The 20,137-nt window shown below is 37.6% G+C and overlaps 1 protein-coding gene across 4 annotated transcripts in view; it reads right to left on the bottom strand.

Moving 5' to 3' along the window:
- Positions 1-20,137, bottom strand: part of STX17 (syntaxin 17) — a 75,114-nt gene that overhangs the window by 7,018 nt on the left and 47,959 nt on the right. For all 4 annotated transcript variants that reach the window (XM_027549761.1, XM_027549764.1, XM_027549763.1 and 1 more), the window contains exons 5-7: positions 10,151-10,266; positions 10,022-10,072; positions 166-252 (exon numbers count right to left, since the gene is read on the bottom strand). In XM_027549761.1, coding sequence (XP_027405562.1) covers positions 166-252; positions 10,022-10,072; positions 10,151-10,266 — 254 coding nt within the window. The remainder of the gene's footprint in view (positions 1-165; positions 253-10,021; positions 10,073-10,150; positions 10,267-20,137) is intronic.

The following is a 20,137-nucleotide window of genomic DNA, read 5'->3' as shown; positions in this document are numbered from 1 at the left end:
TATTACAACAACCATTGATTTCCTGCACTACCTATGTGTCATTTCTTCCTTATTTTCTTAATTGCTGGTTCCCTCAACATTAAAGAGAACAGATCAATTGGGTTAATACTAGGGATTCCTGAGAGCCAGAGTACCATTGATTTGTCAGCAGGAGCAGAATCTTACCTTCCCCAAGTTTTTGGTTCCCTCTTCAACATTCACAGCAGCAGTGTTGACATGGTCTTCAATGCTGTCAATCTTCTCCTGCTGAGACTAGATGCAAAGGAATTATGAGTGAACGTTCCTGCTGGGGAGCAGCAGTCAGCCAATACACACTACTTTAATTCCTGTAATCAGAGCCCTGGGTACTGCAGCCTTGCAGTCTTAATAGCGGTTCATTAATAGCATCTGATAAACCATGTTGAAAGTACAAATTCACTTGTATGAAAAAAAGAGGGTGACTTAATTATTAGACAAGAAAAGGGTGGCACCTTTATAGGAAAAAGTATCTCACACTAAAATCCATTCTAACATACAAACATATTATTCTCCAAATGAATCTACTTTCCAGGAGGAAAAACATCCAAATAAGCATTTACGTGTCACGTGAGGTTTGATGGAAAAAAACCAAAATCAAACCAAAACCCTTTCTAACTTATCTTCTTTGAAGATTCAGTTTAAAACAGACAAATCTGTCTCAGGAGTTAAATGCCCTTGATCCAATAAACACAAGTTATTATGTTTTAGGAATAAAAATATAATATGGCTTGATCTGCCATAAAATTGTTCCATTTGTGATATGCACTAGGGAGCAGTGAATGAATTTATTGTACCATGTTTTACACCTGTACACTTCAATACATTTAAAAATCATGACAAGTTAAAATGTTTCAGATCAAACATATTAATAAAGCCTTCTACATAAAATGGCAACATCTGTGCTGACACAACAGAAACACGGAATCTCTGGGTGGAAGTGCAATTTTCCCCTCAGCTATGTGAAACCCCACTATACCACTTCTGATAAGTGGCCACTGAATCTCAGCTCAAACATCTCTAGTGACAAGAACTCACTACCTGACAGAGGAACATATTCCCATTTTTAGAAAACTATATTTATATGGAATTTACATATAATATACAACCAATTCTTAGGGCATATCCTTTGATTAGTTCTCACACATGTATAAACAAACCCATGTAAGCATGATCACATCAACTTTTGAGGGTTTTTTTTTTTTAATTCACAGAAAAAAGAAGAGAATCCCTCTTCGACCCCAGCTAAATGCCAAATTAGACTCCGTTCAGAGCTCAATCTGGACCCTATTTGTCCACTGTGATCTTGGCTCTTTATGCTGGGCCAAACTATACATACACAACTTTATTCTACTACAGGACACCAAGCCCCAAACAACAAAGCCTCCTCACCCCTATCTACCAACCTTCCCTTTTGCTTCTGATTTACTTATGTTTGCTTTCATTGACCTAGGCCTCCCAAATCTGACAACCATCAACTTAACACTGGCACCTCATATTGTTCTCAGCATCCCTTAAACAATTATTTAAACCATTTATGAGGATCACTGTAGTTTTCTCAAACTAGAGTAATGAATAGACTTTTCCTTTTTAAAGGAAAACAATTCTCCAAAGAATCTAAAAATATGTTTATGGATTCAACACTGACTTAGGTTTCCTTACCTGCCTGAAAAAAATAACAGAATATTAATAAGCAGTTATAAGAGCACCTAAGATTCTGAAGGGAAATGTGATTTATTAAGTTAATACTTGTCAAGCAGAATGCAATTTGGGCATCTGAATCAGAACTATGAAGAACTGTTTTCCCCTTGTTGGTAGTTGTACAGTTTTATTAATGTGCCTGGAAAGTACAGGTTTAAGAAACAAATGCGAAAATTCCAGGTATGTTCCTTTATTCTTCTCTCTGAATTCCAGCCAGCTTTCAAGGCCAGCTTTAGTCTTAGATCCCAACCAACTAAGCTATCTTGGTTCTGAGCTCCAAAGATAGATAATATATTCACCTTAATTATATGCATTCATATACACAGAAAAGCCCAGAAACAGGCACATAAACACTATGATACACAGGCAGAGTCTACTGGCCTAGAGTAGGCAATAAGCAGGGTGGGTAAGTACAGTGTTGACATTAGGGGATTCCAGTAATAGGAAAGGGACTATAGGAACTATAGTACTAAAATGTCTAAAGGTATTGGTGGTGGCAAAAGTAGAATTCTAAGCAAAGAGGGAATCAAACAGGGAGGGACAAAGGCAAGAATGCCGTGGGTCAGGGAAGGGAATGGTGTGTGCGTGTCAGTCGCTTAGTTGTGTCCTACTCTGCGACCCATGAACTATAGCCTGCCAGGTTCCTCTGTCCATGGAATTCTCCAAGCAAGAATACTGGAGTGGGTTGGCATTTCCTACTCCGAGGGCAGGGAAGGGAGTGAGAAATAAGACAATATCTCATGGAGTCCTCCCATCAATTTACAAAGCTAAGTGTTGTTAACATTCTGAAGGTCACATAAATAATAAATGGAAGAATCTGATCTAATCAATTACAACCCAGTTTTTATGCATTGGGAGTAAAACTTAAGCATAAAAGCCATACAGGATATGGCAAAAGGTAGAGACAAAATTGGATGAGCAGCAATAGTGACAAGCTATTGAGCAAATGGCCCAGAGTTTTCCTAATTCCTCTTGACTAGAAACAGGGCTGGTTCTACAGTTACAAGAACAGAAGAGGGCACTTGAGCAATAAGGCTGAAGAAAAAAATCAGGGTGTCTAGTAGATAATAATTAACATTTACTGAAATATACATGGATCTCTTAATGGCTTTGCAAGTACTTACTTATTATGGTGAAAGTATATATAAAATTTACATTTTTTAAGTGTATAATTCAATGGCATTAAGCACATTCACAATTTTGTGTAACTATCGTGACTGTTCTATAGGTTCTTTTTAATACTATTCTCTATTCTTCATTGTACTGAGTTTAGCACAATACTATGCACACAAAAAGCATTCCATAAATACATGGTTAATTAGCCTAAATACTATCATGTCCATGTGATGATAATGAAAGGATGTGGTCACTTTAGTTATGTTTCCAAATCATATCGTGTCTAAATGGAGTTTCTGTTGAGTCCTTGACCATGTGGTCATGAGAACTCAGTCACCCTGGGAACAGTAATCAGGGGTTCTCCTTTGAGCTTTTGCCTAATAGCATTCTGTCTCATGTCCTTACACAGACTATTATAAATAGGACATCTGTATAGAGCCATGGCTATACCCAAAGCTTTCTTATACAAATCTTTCTTAGATTAGGGGCTAGGAGCTGCTTATATAACCTAATAGGAAATATAACTTGTACATGTTTAGTTTTCTTTTTATATCAACTTTGAGGTATAATTTACATACATTGTAACTCATCCATTTTATTGTGTAAATATTGATGATTTTCAGCAAATGCAAATATTTGTGTAACCCTACATGTACAGATTTTACAAACTGCATTAGATCAGATTATGAGTTATAAAAATTGAATAAATCATGATTATAAAAACAAATATTTTTGGAATTTTTATTATATACTTCTCTTTCATACACAACTATATTAACAGATTCTACAGATACCTAACTCAGAAATTTCAAGCATTTAGCTGCTTCTGATTCAGAAGCATAAAAAAGTAAAATGCTTCAAACAATTTACTGTACTCAATTTTAGGTGTTACATTTCGAGAAATAAATCCACAAACTAAATAACTAGTACTGAAAAGCTGAGAAATTAGATTCTAGAAGAAACATTAGAGAATCAAAGGTTCTTAAGAGAAGAAAATATGCTGAGGTGTGGTTGGGTGAGGAAGGATAATGTTGATCTCAAAAAGCTGAATAATTTTTTTTTCCTTTCCATTATGTTTTAGTACAAGAATATTGAATATATTTCCCTGTGTGATTGGGTAGGACTTTATTTATGCTGTACATAGTATTAACTATTTGCATCTGCTAATCACAAATTCCCAGTTGATCTCTCCCTCACCCCCTACCCCTGTGGCAACCACAAGTCTATTCTCTATGTCTGTGACTCTGCTTCTATTCAGTAAATAAGTTCATTTGTGTTATATTTTAGGTTCCAAGTATAAGTGATATCATATGGTATTTGTCTTTCTCTTTCTGACTTCAGTTAGTATAATCTCTAGGTTCATATATGTAGCTGCAAACGGCATTATTTCCTTCTTCTTTATAGCTGAGTAGTATATAGAAAACCCTAATAACTCCACGTAAAAACTACTAGAATTGACAAATGAATTCATGAAGGTATCAGGATATAAGATTAAAATTTAAAAATTCCTTTTAATCACATAAAAAAATATTTAGGCATAATAAACTTGACCAAGAAGGTGAAAGACTTACATGCTGAGAACTATAAAACATTGATAAAGGAAAGATGATTCAAAGAAACAGAAAGATATCACACGCTCTTGGATTGAAGGAATTAATACTGTTAAAATGGTCATTCTACCCAAAGCAATCTACAGATTTAATGCTATCAAGCTACCCACAACATTTTTCTCAGAACTACAACAAATAATCCTAAAATTTATATGGAACCATAAAAGACCCAGAATTGCCAAAACAATCCTGAAGAAAAAGAACAAAGCAAGAGGGCTTCTCTGGTGGTTCAGTGGTTAAGAATCTGGCTTGCAGTGCAGGGGACACAGTTCAACCCCTGTTCTGAGAAGACCCCAAATGCAGTGGGGCAACTAAGCCTGGCACCACAACTACTGAAGCCTGAGCACCCTAGAGCCTATGCTCCTCAACAAGAGAAGCCAGCACAATGAGAAACCCACACACCACAGCTAAAGAGTAGCCCCTGCTGGCTGCAACTAGAGAAAGACTGTTTGCTACAAAGAAGACTCAGTTCAGTTCAGTCGCTCAGTCGTGTCTGACTCTTTGTGACCCCATGAATTGCAGCACGCCAGGCCTCTGTGTCCATCACCAACTCCCGGAGTTCACTCAAACTCATGTCCATCGAGTTGGTGATGCCATCCAGCCATCTCATCCTCTCTTGTCCCCTTCTCCTCCTGCCCTCAATCCCTCCCAGCATCAGAATCTTTTCCAATGAGTCAACTCTTCACATGAGGTAGCCAAAGTATTGGAGTTTCAGCTTTAGCATCAGTCTTTCCAATGAACACCCAGGACTGATTTCCTTTAGAATGGACTGGTTGGACCTCCTTGCAGTCCAAGGGACTCTCAAGAGTCTTCTCCAACACCACAGTTCAAAAGCATCAATTCTTCGGCACTCAGCTTTCTTCACAGTCCAACTCTCACATCCATACATGACTACTGGAAAAACCATAGCCTTAACTAGACGGACCTTTGTTGGCAAAGTAATGTCTCTGCTTTTTAATATGCTATCTAGGTTGGTTACGGAGAAGGCAATGGCAACCCACTCCAGTACTATTGCCTGGAAAATCCCATGGGCAGAAGAGCCTGGTAGGCTGCAGTCCATGGGGTCGCAAAGAGTCAGACACGACTGAGCGACTTCACTTTCACTTTTCACTTTCATGCATTGGAGAAGGAAATGGCAACCCACTCCAGTGTTCTTGCCTAGAGAATCCCAGGGATGGGGAGCCTGGTGGGCTGCCATCTATGGGGTAGCACAGAGTCAGACACGACTGAAGAGACTTAGCAGTAGCAGCAGCAGGTTGGTCTTAACTTTCCTTCCAAGGAGTAAGCTTCTTTTAATTTCATGGCTGCGGTCACCATCTGCAGTGATTTTGGAGCCCCAGAAAATAAAGTCTGACACTGTTTCCTCATCTATTTCCCATGAACTGGTGGGACCAGGTGCCATAATCTTCGTTGTTTGAATGTTGAGCTTTAAGCCAACTTTTTCACTCTCCTCTTTCACTTTCATCAAGAGGCTCTTTAGTTCTTCTTTGCTTTCTGCCATAAGGATGGTGTCATCTGCATATCTGAGGTTATTGATACTTCTCCTGGCAATCTTGATTCCAGCTTGTGTTTCCTGCAGCCCAGCATTTCTCATGATGTACTCTGCATATAAGTTAAATAAGCAGGGTGACAATATACAGCCTTGACGTACTCCTTTTCCTATTTGGAACCAGTCTGTTGTTCCATGTCCAGTTCGAACTGTTGCTTTCTGACATGCATACAGGTTTCTCAAGAGGCAGGTCAGATGGTCTGGTATTCCCATCTCTTGAAGAATTTTCCACAGTTTATTGTGATCCACACAGTCAAAGGCTTTGGCACAGTCAATAAAGCAGAAGTAGATGTTTTTCTGGAACTCTCTTGCTTTTTCCATGATCCAGCGGATGTCGGCAATTTGATCTCTGGTTCCTCTGCCTTTTCTAAAACCAGCTTGAACATCTGGAAGTTCATGGTTCACGTATTGCTGAAGCCTGGCTTGGAGAATTTTGAGCATTATTTTACTAGCGTGTGAGATGAGTGCAATTGTGTGGTAGTTTGAGCATTCTTTGGCATTGCCTTTCTTTGGGATTGGAATGAAAACTGACCTTTTCCAATCCTGTGGCCACTGCTGAGTTTTCCATATTTGCTGGCATATTGAGTGCAGCACTTTCACAGCATCATCTTTCAAGATCTGAAATAGCTCAACTGAAATTCCATCACCTCCACTAGCTTTGTTCGTAGTGATGCTTTCTAAGGCCCACTTGACTTCACATTCCAGGATGTCTGGCTCTAGGTGAGTGATCACACCATCATGATTATCTTGGTCATGAAGATCTTTTTTGTAGAGTTCTTCTGTGTATTCTTGCCACCTCTTGTTAATATCTTATGCTTCTGTTAGGTCCATACCATTTCTGTCCTTTATCGAGCCCATTTTGGCATGAAATGTTCCCTTGGTATCTCTAAGTTTCTTGAAGAGATCTCTAGTCTTTCCCACTCTGTTGTTTTCCTCTATTTCTCTGCATTGATCACTGAGGAAAGCTTTCTTATTTCTCCTTGCTATTCTTTGGAACTCTGCATTCAGATGCTTATATCTTTCCTTTTCTCCTTTGCTTTTCACTTCTCTTCTTTTCACATCTATTTGTAAGGCCTCCCCAGACAGCCATTTTGCTTTTTTGCATTTCTTTTCCATGCAGATGGTCTTGATCCCTGTCTCCTGTAAAATAGCACGGCCAAAAAAAAGGAACAAAGTAGGAGGCACAACTCTCCCAGACTTCAGATAATACTACAAAGCTACAGTAACAAAAACAGCACAGTACTGGCACAAAAACAGACACATGGATCAATGGCACAGATTAGAGAGCCCAGAAATAAACTCACACAAAGGAGGCAATACACAATGGGAAAAAGACAGTCTCCTCAGCAAGTGGTGTTGGAGAGCCACATGTAAATCAATGAAGTTAGAACATACTCTCTCACCACGCACAAACATAAACTCAAAATGGCATAAAGACTTAAATGTAAGACAGATACCATAAAGTGAACATAGCCAAAACATTCTCTGACATAAATTACAGCAATGTTTCCTTAAGTCAGGCTCCCAAGGTAATAGAAATAAAAACAAAAATAAACAAATGTGGTCTAGTCAAACCTATATGTTTTTACACAGCAAAGAAAATCACTTTTAAGAAAATAGACAATCTACAGACTGGGAGAAAATATTTGCAAATGATGTGACCAACAAGAGATTAATTTCCAATATATACAAACAGTGCATACAACTCAATAACAAAAAGGACAATCCAATGTAAAAATGGGCAGAAGATTGAAATAAACATACAGATAGCCAATAGGCATGTGAAAAGATGCTCAATATCTCTAATTATTAGAGAAATGCAAATCAAAACTATAATGGGGTATCACCTCACACCAGTCAGAATGGGCATCATTAAAAGGTCTACAAATAACAAATGCTAGAGGGGGTGTGGAGAAAAGGGAATCCTGCTACACTGCTGATGAGAATGTAAATTAGTACAGTCACTCTGGAAAACAGTATGGAAGTTCCTCAAAACATTAAAAATAGAGTTCCCATATGATCCAAAAATACCACTCCTGGGCATATATCTGGAGAAAACTATAATTTGAAAAGACACATTCACCCCAATGTTCACAGCAGCACTCTACAATAGCCAAGACATGGGAGCACCCTAAATGTCCATCAACACAGAATTATATTATTTACACACACTGACAATTTTACCTCTTCTCTTCCAATTTGGATACCTTTCTTTTTCTTGTCTGATTCCCATGGTTGGGACTTCCAATTCTATGGTGAATAGAAGTGATAAGAGTGGGCCTCCCTGTCTTGCTCCAGATTTTAGTGGGAAGGCTTTCAGCTTATCACTGTTGAGTATTATGTTGGTTGTGGTGAAAAACTTTTATAAGGAAAAAAGACTTTTCAGGACAGGGTTTCAGATGGCAAAAGTACCAGAGGGAAGTTATTAAGGGCAAAGTTTACTTTACATAAGAAAAAAACATCTACGAGTTAGCGCCTCCAAATGGAATGAGTGTATCTCTGCACTGTGATTGTTCAAAAGGAGGCAAAAGATCATCTATTTCAGAAGCTGGAGCAAGAGTAGAATCATTAGATTAACAGGCCTCATAAATCCTTTCCAATTCCAAACCTGAGATTGTGTGACCTAGGAACTTCCTATAATTTATAGCCAGATGTCAGGGAAACCATAATTCAAAGATGTACAACCCCTAACTCATAGTTTGTCAAGAACAATGAACAAAACCCAGACAGAAGCATATGTAGAAACACATGCACCTGTATACACACACACACCCCCCCCACTTCCCGTAATTCCTGGGAAGGAAAATAAGAGTAACTTACAAAAATAATGACAGAAAATCTGTTCTATCTTTCCCACCAAATCTTTGTTAACAGTATCACTGGCCACCCAATTATGTAGAATAAAGCCTTAATTTATTTTGACTCTTCCACCTTTCTCCAATTTCTTATAAATTGACCCCAGAAATGCCTTGAGGCTGCCTTTTACCTTTGTATTAATATTTGTATTGCCATGCACTCAGTGAAACTCTTGCAATTGATTCCAAAGGTCCTTCCACCTATACTCTCCTCCCGCCCAGGGCAATTATTCACATGGCTAATAGTGATCTTTCTGAAGTACAGACTATCACATCACTCTATCTACTCAAAAATCTACTGGCTCTTTAATATCTACAAAGTAAAGTTCAAATTCTTTGGTATGGCTTTCAATGGCATCTCAATCTCCTTGCTTAGTTTACCCATGGTACCTTATGCATTAGTCACATTGTTAACACTTGTTATTCCTGAAAGGACAGTTGTGCTCCAACCCTTTGCGGCCCCATGGACTGCAGCCTGCCAGGCTCCTCTGTCCATGGGGATTCTCCAGGCAAGAATACTGGAGTGGGATGCCATGCCCTCCCTCCAGGGGATCTTCTCAACCCAGGGATCAAACCCAGGTCTCCCACATTGCAGGCGGATTCTTTACCAACTGAGCCACCCAGGAAGCCCATACACTTTTGTACTCTATGTTTTTGTTTAGATATTTTCAACTGCACCCCTCATTCCCACCTGTGGAAATTTTACTCAATTTCCAAGGCTCAAGGCAAATGCTACCTATCTTATGACACTATTCTTAATGTGCCATGACACCTGCAACTTTCCCTTGGAATTAAACACTTCTCCTTGGAGCCAATAATACTTTTCATAGCTTATTTTTACATTTAACAACAATTCTTGAAATTTCCGTTTTGGTGTGGTCCAAGTTTATGGCCACCCACTGTAAATCCCTGAAGGCAGAGAGCAGGATTCATTTATTTCTATATACAATCTTGTCAGAACCCTAATACCCAGTATATTCTATATAAAAAATGCTTAATAAATTTTTTTTAATTGAAGTGGGACTTGAGGACACTTAAGACTTCGGTCCATGGCTCAATACCAGTCTTAGAAATTGTAAATTCTATTAAAATTCTAGTCAGAAGTCTAGTAATTGATAAAAGCCTCTTATTCTATTAATCCAACATCTCTGAGTCAAAAAGAGTTATATACTTACATTCACTAGGAGAGAGAAATCAGTGACCAGTTGGCTAAGTTCAATTAAGTCCTTAAAAAGAGAGAGAAAGAGGAAATTACTTACTTTCACGCCTCACAGCTGCCAAAAGGAAAATCATTTCTAACATACCGCTTCTAAGGTCTCCCATGATTCTGCAGCATTTTGATCTCGAGGAATTTCAGGCAATGCATAAATCTGAGTCATACTCTGAGGATCAGCTTCATCTTCAGTACTGTGAAATGTTCCTGGATGAACATAGCCTCATGTTTAGAGTATATCTGCTTTGTTAGAAAGATGGTAGCATGAATCAATTCCATGAAACAATTACCATGTGAAATGCTTACTAATTAAGTTCAGGCTAAAAGTAAATTCATTATCCATGGGGAGGTTAGTTAACAAACACTATTTCTTTAATTATTCTACAAAATCATCTAAGAAAATTACTACAAAATTACTACTTACCCAATCTGAACAACTAGGGCTAGATGCTAAAGTAGCATAAAGTAGAACTATTCTATTTGGCCAATGTTCTATGAAGAGATAACCTAGTCGAAATAACACTTTTCATTGCTAAATCAGTAACATTTTCTTTGGCTATTTTAGTAATAAACATCAGATTAACAAGATTTTAAAAGTAAGGAAATGATGCATTTTTAGCAATGAAAAATCAGTCATTTTTGGTAATAGTAACTTTGTTATTAAACACCTCTTACCATATGTATCCTTTTGCACATACTGTCATCCTTCTCCTCAGAGTAATTTTTCTGGCCTGTGCCTTCATTCTTCTATGTCTTTTCTGAATTTTAAAAAGTCATCAACCCTTTAAGCCTTTAGTCATTAACACTGCTATAAAGATGAATTTATACTCCAAACTCTACCTTCAAGTCTTTCTTATTACCTCTTCCTTGGTTTTACCAATGTCATTAAATTGATATTTATAAAATGCCTACTATATACCAATCAATGTGCTAAGGTCAATCAGTTCCAAGAAGTCATAGTGGTTAGGAGTATCGGCCTAGTTGGAAAGACCTGGGTTAGAATCCTAGTTTGCCTGTTTACTAGCTCTTTGATTTCTTTGGCTTATTTCCCTCATTTGTAAAATAAGGTGATGTTTATTTTAAATGGTGCCTAGCTTATCTATTAAGAATACTGTCACTGCTGTTACTGTTAATGGAGTTTACTATATAATGCATGATACAGACATGTTTACAGGCCAAGTTCAGTACAGTCTGAAAAGAACTATGATGTGGGTAAGTATGGTATGCTATGTGAGCACAGAATAAAGGTATCTAACTGAGACTTGTAGAGAAAGAGTGATTTGACAAGGTTGTGAAGCTAAAGCCTGAGGATGAACAGAAATTATAGTGCTGAACCGGGGCAAGCGTGAAGGGGAAGGAGAGCATATTAAGGTCAGAAAGACTAACGTGCTTAAGTTTAAGAACTGAAACCAGTCAGTATAGCTGAAGCACAGACTATGACAAGAGAAAGCAACGGTTGAGGCTGGAAATCTAAGGTGACATCATTTATGGCACTGTAAATTACATTAAAGAGTTTTGTCTTTCTCTTAAGATCAACATGGAACTTTTAAAAGGATTTGAAGACTACTGGGAAATTGAGGGTGCCATAATCAGATTTCAGATTTAGACAGGTAATCACAGCTGTAGTGTGAAGAACAGATTAAGGATGGAGTTGAAAGGCAAAAAATTAGAGAGTGAAAACCAGTTGGGAGGCTTTTCAATGTGTCTGGTGCTAAATGATGATGGTGTGCTCTAGTGTGATGGTGTGAACAGTGGCAGTGGAAATGGAGAGATGAGATCTGAAGGTCTACTTTCCTTTGTCTTCCTTACTGAAAGCTCAAAACATCAAGTACTTTAATATTTCTGAGCATCCATTACATTTTGGGTTGAGCATCAGAGATAAAAAAGTGAACAGTACAAAGTAGCTGTTCTCAAAGAACTTACATTCTAGAAAAGTAAACATACAAACAGACAATCCTAAAACAATAAGAGACTGCACTGATACCTAGATAAATAGATACAGATACCTACAGTGTTTATGGGAGTTTCAAGCTGGGCATGGTGTCTGACCAAGTTTGGTGTGGTGTGCAGTTTATGGAACAACTTACTAAAAAAGGTTAATTTTTTCTTACTAGGCTAAGAAGACAGGAATATAAATTCTAAATAGAGAGACCAACATGAAAAAGGTCCTCAAAAAATACCCAATATAGCTTAACATAAAATCAGCAGTCTGGTCTTGCCAAAGCATAAAGTTGAAAACGTACAGCTCTAAGTATAAGACATTATAGATGGTTAGGAGGAACCTTGCAGCCCAGTTAAAGACTTTGGACTTTATTTGGAAGACCGTGGAAATCTACTAAAGGTTATAAGCAGGAAAGTAACATAGTGATGTGACCTGATGTATTCCTAAAAGTAAGTCATTATGACTCTTAAGTTCATCTTTTCTACCAATTTCTCTTTTCATCTAAGCCTATGTGGTTGTGTTAGTCACTCAGTCGTGTTCAACTTTTTGCGACCCCATGGGCTGTAGTCCGCCAGGCTCCTTTGCCCATGGGATTCTCCAGGTAAGAATACTGAAGTGGGTGCCACTCCCTTCTCCAGGGGGTCTTACTGACCCAGGAATTGGACCCAGGTCTCTTGGATTGCTGATGGACTCTTTACCATCTGAGCTATCAGGGAAGCCCCTCTGAATGGTATTTTATAAAACTGCATTACTATTTTACTTTCAAAGTTTGTGAATGTTTTACCTTTTAAGAAATAAAACCTATTTGAATTGTTTAGGAAGGGCAGTCAGTTGATTAAAAGTTAAAAATTTGTAGGTTTATCAGAATTGACAGTGTTCTTTTAATTTTGAATCTTAACTGAAATGAATATATTTCCCTACCTTAAAGGTAGAGCAAAACTACACATACAAAGTTTTACATTACAACATATGGCAAATATCCAACATATTAAAAGCTCTGATTTTTACAAACGTTTAGGAGAGTTATTTACTCCATGTCCTAAGTTATCACATAAAAAAACTTTTTACTTCAAAGTAATTAATTACTCTAAGATCTTTCTCCTACTTAATATTCCATTTGTAATAAGAACTCCAACTTCCTTAATAGAATGATAAATAATGATACCTCTTTTCATTAACAGATCAAATGTAAAGCAAAACTTTGTAAATATCACTCAAAATTGACTTTTTAAAGCCATAATTATTGTACTATTAGAGAAGCTTCCAATGCAGTATGCCAGGATGTATAACAAAATGAGGAGGGATTATCATACAAAAATTCTTGATCTAAAAATGAAGGGATGGGAAATGTTTGACATTTTAAGCAAACATAAAAGATTTCCCTCAATGAAAAAAATAATTAAATGTTTAAGTCATTTACGTTTCACTTGAAACCAAACTGCGTATGCATCTTAGTTCAAATGGAGTCTTAGAACAAAGAAATCTGTTCTCTTCCATGGAAAATCCTGCTGTAAACTTACAACTCAGAACATTGCTAATCAATTCAAGGCATGACTAACAAGAAAGGAACCTCTTAATTTCTACAACTTCCGTAATTCATTTATTCCAGCTTGTATTAAAAATCACTATCTCAGTGTTCATCCATTGACTTTGAACTTTTACAAACTACTGTAGACATAATGAGGCAAAACACAGAGAGATTATAGCTGCAGGAAAGACAGCCAAAGAATTCTTACCCTGTCCACTGAAGTCAAAACTGCTATTGTTGTATAATAATCTCAGTTTCACTCACTTGCAAACAACTGCAAGTGTAAAGTCTATGTGGAATATGGAATCACTTAGCAGTGTTATTCAGATTCTATTTTTTTAAAACATTATTGACTATAAACTCAAACATTAAGATATTTTTAGTTGATGTGAAAAGTAAGATTAGCAACATAGACATAAGACTTTTTCCTTCTATGTGTCCAAACTATTCTCACTATACCCTCCCCCATCTTTCTCCACATATCAGGAAGGGCAATGATTCCAGTAAGAATTACAACACAATATTTAAGGAACTTCCACTACATTTTACATTAGGAAAAGTTCCATTTTAAATCTAAGTTAATTCAAAAGCATTTCCTGAATTCTTTCATGTTCCTACAGCTTTATCATACTGAAATTACTTTACTGATCATCTATATAAACCTACCTATCAAGATAAAGTGACTTTGGAGACATGGCTTAACTTAGCTCCAAAGGAGCATTTTTAAGAAAATTAAAGTCAATTCAAAAGACACCTTCTAAGTAATATATAAAAACATCTACATGATTCACAATGTGTTCAATAACAGTATACATATACCTGTGATAAAATCTAGTATTTCATCAAATTCAACATGCTGGTCTGAAGTTCCCAGCAGTTTTAATGTTGGACTCTTCTTTTGTGAATAGTTGTTTAAAATGTTGTAAGATTCTGTTCCTATTGCACTGGTGAAGTGTGTGAGCTGGATGGGAAGTAAGAAAGACAAAGACAGAGAGAAGCACTGATTTGCTCTATATGACTTGATACACCTTGCTAAATACAAATCAAATTTGGAGGCTCATCACTTCTCTTGGTGGGAAGCAATATGCTAAAAATGAAACTAGATACACAACTGAGACAGAAGGGAGTTTCTCAGATCAAGCAAGATTGGCAGAGAAGATGTGCTTTAGAAACTCTCAGAATCTGGACAAAAGATAGAGCAAAATCATCACAGCTTCCCCCTAAACGTAATAGGCTTCTTTCATTCTCCAGAGAACATAAAACATTCTATTCTACTTATTTCTATCTGTAAATGAAAAACTATTTTTGTATTTTGATCTCAGTCATGGAAATGTGGCATTGCTCCTGAATTTCTGCTCTCATGTTTCCAACCAATTTATTTATAATCAGATTGAATTTTTAAAGGAAAAAGCATTTTAAGGCACTTAAATTTCTGTGCAAATCACTTTTCTTTTTTTTTCTGTATAAGCTGTCACTACTGTTATGAATACCAGAAGCAAAAATAGGAAAACAGGGGAAAAAAAAAAAAAAACCCAGAGAGCACAGGATAAAAACATGTAGGATGACAGAAGAGAGTCTATAGCTAGAAGACCACACATAGAGCAAACCCAGTTCTTTCCCCACTATTAACGTCTTATGTAAATCAGTTATTTCCTTTTCATTATTCTCCTTTCCCACCCTCTCAATTACTTGTTAATATTTATGGATTTAACACAACCTAGTAGAAACTTCATGTTTGGTGAAATACTCAGGCACTGAGTGAGACAGTTAATTTTAACTGCTTAATGTTGGCAATGGATACAAAGTCAAAGCACAATCTGACCAGAAGACTGTTCAGAATTTGAAACTATATACAGTGTTTTAGATTATGAGTTTTTTTAGATGTTTTAGATTATGAGATTCAGGTATCTGATCTCATAAATGGAGTGACTGTTTCAATCAAATCTGCACTAGACGCAGAGATTTAATTTCATAGTTTCTCTCAGTGGCAAGTGATTAGTTCTTTAGCTAATCTGATGCTCCATGAAATGAGAAGTTTGAGAATCAACAGAGTTGGAAAACAAATTTCACCTGCTATTTCTTCTCCCTCACCCTCTAGCTCTGCCCCAATCTTCTTCACTTTCTCCATATACATGCTTCCTCAAATTTTCCCATCACTTTTTTTTTTTTTTAAATACCAGTCAGCTACCTACAGAGAAAGTTAATTGCCAGCAAACCGGGTAAGCTGCCTTTTTCTAATAATCACCCAATTCCTCTGATGACACGTTAAACCAAATTTGTTGAGCCCAAGCAATTCTACTAGTAAAAACACAAACAATGCAATAATAAAATGCAAATTCAGGCTAAAATACTTAAATAGAACTCAAAATTTTTGTTTGTGAGGGAATTGCTGGTGATGGGCAATTCAAAACTAAATAGCAGAAGAGACTGATATCAGTGATTCTTTCCAGAAAATCCACCATCTTCACTGTTATTACTACCATCAGAACTGTCAGAGGGTCTGGTAAATAAGATGACTCCTTAATCTCATGGAATTTACAAGGCCCAGTTTCTCTATACGTAAACAGAAAGCATAGCTTTATAATTCATAGTTAGAACAGCATTTAGCCACATCATTATGGAGGTGATAATTCTATATGAACACAATGATATAAACAGTAAAAAGAATTCTGCCTAAATACTCTTCAACCAAGGTTGAGTGCTAAGATTTCTTTCTACCCAAAACAATACTTTGGGTAGTGTTGTTAGACAGTGGTTATCTACACAGTGAAGTTACTAGAGCACACCTGAAATTACAAAACTGTCTCTAAAAACATTTTTATTCATTCATACTTATAACACATTTATTAACAGTCCACTATGTGCTAAGTTCTATATACTATATGCTTAGGTACTGAGGAGACCATAAAAGTAAGATTATCCAGAAACTCTGAATAATGGCCTAAATGTTTCTTATATTAAAAAAAAAAAAAAAAAGTCGTGTAAAATTGGATTCATTAGCACTGAAAATATAGTATTAAAACAATCAGGTTTTTCACTGGTGAAAGAAATCAAAGAGGACACTAATAGATGGAGAAATATACCATGTTCATGGATTGGAAGAATCAATATAGTGAAAATGAGTATACTACCCAAAGCAATTTATAGATTCAATGCAATCCCTATCAAGCTACCAACAGTATTCTTCACAGAGCTAGAACAAATAATTTCACAATTTGTATGGAAATACTAAAAACCTCGAATAGCCAAAGCGATCTTGAGAAAGAAGAATGGAACTGGAGGAATCAACCTACCTGACTTCAGGCTCTACTACAAAGCCACAGTTATCAAGACAGTATGGTACTGGCACAAAGACAGAAATATAGATCAGTGGAACAAAATAGAAAGCCCAGAGATAAATCCACACACATATGGACACCTTATCTTTGACAAAGGAGGCAAGAATATACAATGGATTAAAGACAATCTCTTTAACAAGTGGTGCTGGGAAAACTGGTCAACCACTTGTAAAAGAATGAAACTAGAACACTTTCTAACACCATACACAAAAATAAACTCAAAATGGATTAAAGATCTCAACATAAGACCAGAAACTATAAAACTCCTAGAGGAGAACATAGGCAAAACACTCTCTGACATACATCACAGCAGGATCCTCTATGACCCCACCTCCCAGAATATCGGAAATAAAAGCAAAAATAAACAAATGGGACCTAATTAACCTTAAAAGCTTCTGCACATCAAAGGAAACTATCAGCAAGGTGAAAAGACAGCCTTCAGAATGGGAGAAAATAATAGCAAATGAAGCAACCGACAAACAACTAATCTCAAAAATATACAAGCAACTCCTACAGCTCAACTCCAGAAAAATAAATGACCCAATCAAAAAATGGGCCAAAGAACTAAATAGACATTTCTCCAAAGAAGACATACAGATGGCTAACAAACACATGAAAAGATGCTCAACATCACTCATTATCAGAGAAATGCAAATCAAGACCACTATGAGGTACCATTTCACACCAGTCAGAATGGCTGCGATCCAAAAGTCTACAAATAATAAATGTTGGAGAGGGTGTGGAGAAAAGGGAACCCTCTTACACTGTTGGTGGGAATGCAAACTAGTACAGCCACTATGGAGAACAGTGTGGAGATTCCTTAAAAAACTGGAAATAGAACTGCCTTATGATCCAGCAATCCCACTGATGGGCATACACACTGAGGAAACCAGAAGGGAAAGAGACACGTGTACCCCAATGTTCATCGCAGCACTGTTTATAATAGCCAGGACATGGAAGCAACCTAGATGTCCATCAGCAGATGAATGGATAAGAAAGCTGTGGTACATATACACAAGGGAGTATTACTCAGCCACTAAAAAGAATTCATTTGAATCAGTTCTAATGAGGTGGATGAAACTGGAGCCTATTATACAGAGTGAAGTAAGCCAGAAGGAAAAACACCAATACAGTATACTAACACATATATATGGAATTTAGAAAGATGATAACAATAACCCTGTGTACGAGACAGCAAAAGAGACACTGATGTATGGAACAGTCTTATGGACTCTGTGGGAGAGGGAGAGGGTGGGAAGATTTGGGAGAATGGCATTGAAACATGTAAAATATCATGTATGAAACGAGATGCCAGTCCAGGTTCAATGCACGATACTGGATGCTTGGGGCTAGTGCACTGGGACGACCCAGAGGGATGGTATGGGGAGGGAGGAGGGAGGAGGGTTCAGGATGGGGAACACATGTATACCTGTGATGGATTCATTTTGATATTTGGCAAAACTAATACAATTATGTAAAGTTTAAAAATAAAATAAAATTTAAAAAAAAAAAAAAAAAACAATCAGGTTTTGGAGCCAGGGAGTGATACAGGAGCCTCCTACTTTCTAGGTAAATAAAAAGAGGAAAACTGATCAGATGTAACATCTCTCAGATTGTATTCTAATTTGTAATTTATTTATTGTTGTCCTCAGATGCTTTGAGATATCATGGACTGAAGCTTGCCAGGCTCCACTGCCCATAAGATTCTCCTGGCAAGAATACTGCCATGTGTGCATGTTAAGTTGCTTCAGTCATGTCCGACATTTTGCGACCCTGGGGACTATGGACCACCAGGCTCCTCTGTCCATGGTATTCTCCAGGCAAGAATACTAGATTGGGTTGCCATGCCCTCCTGCAGAGGATCTTTCCAACCCAGGATCTGAACCCACGTCTCTTACATCTCGTGCACTGGCAGGTGAATTCTTTACCACTAGGGCCACCTGGGAAACCCAACATTAGAAAAACTAATATCATGGCATCCAGTCCCATCACTTCCTGGCAAATAAAAGGGGGAAAAAGTGGAAGCAGTGACAGATTTTATTTTCTTGGGCTCAAAAATCACTGTAAATGGTGACCACAGCCATGAAATTATGACGCTTACTCCTTAGAAGGAAGACTATGACAAACAGGGCTTCCCTGATAGCTCACATGGTAGATTCTACCTGCTATGTGGGGGACCTGGGTTCAATCCCTGGGTTGGGAATATCCCCTGGAGAAGGGAACAGCAACCCACTCTAGTATTCTTGCCTAGAGAATTCCATGGACAGAGGAGCCTGGCAGACCACAGTCCATGGGGTCGCAGAGTCAGACACAACTAAGTGACTAACATATGTGTGTGTGTGTGTGTGTGTGTATGACAAACCTAGACAGCATATTAAAAAGCAGTGCCATAACTTTTTCCAGTAGTTATATACAGATGTGAGAGTTGGACCATAAAGAAGGCTGAGCACCAAAGAATTGATGCTTTCAAACTGTGGTGCTGGAGAAGACTCTTGACAGACTCTTGGACTGCAAGGATATCAAACCAGTCAGTCTTAAGGGACCAGTCAGTCTTAAGGGACATCAACCCTGAATATCATTGGAAGGACTGATGCTGAAGTTGAAGATCCAATACTTTGGCCACCTGATGCAAAGAGCCAACTCAGTGGAAAAGACCCCACTCACTGGAAAAGACCCTGATGCTGGGAAAGATAGAAGACAAAAGGAGAAGGGGATGGCAGAGGATGAAATAGTTAGAAAGCATCACTGACTCAATGGACATCAATTTGAACAAATTCCAGGAGACAGTGGAAGACAGAGGAGCCTGGGCAGCTGCAGTCCATGGGGTTGCAAAGAGTTGGACACTACTTAGCAACTGAACAACAATTTATTTATACCTCATCTTTTCCATAAAGTTTTAAGGTGGCTTAGAACATGTATAAAATATAACAGGATGCATAAATTAAAAAGAGAAATTCAAAAGAAAAACAAGGGCAGTAATTACAAAATCAAGCCAGGAAAATTCAAAATTTAGGCTTTGGCAGTTAAAAAATTTATATTTAAGTATTCTAGTAAACTTCCCTGGTAGTGCAGCTGATAAAGAATCCGCCTGCAATGCAGGAGACCCCATTTCGATTCCTGGGTCAGGAAGATCCACTGGAGAGGGACAGGCTACCCACTCCAGTATTCTTGGGTTTCCCTGATGGCTCAGTCAGTAAAGAATCCGCCTGCAATGCGGGAGGCCTGGGTTTGATCCCTGGGTTAGGAAGATCCTTGGAGAAGGGAACAGCT

This window comes from Bos indicus x Bos taurus, chromosome 8 (assembly GCF_003369695.1).
Source record: "Bos indicus x Bos taurus breed Angus x Brahman F1 hybrid chromosome 8, Bos_hybrid_MaternalHap_v2.0, whole genome shotgun sequence".
Taxonomy (NCBI): Eukaryota; Metazoa; Chordata; class Mammalia; order Artiodactyla; family Bovidae; genus Bos; species Bos indicus x Bos taurus.
Note: the sequence above shows the minus strand (reverse complement) of the source record. Positions and strands in the feature narration are given on the sequence as shown.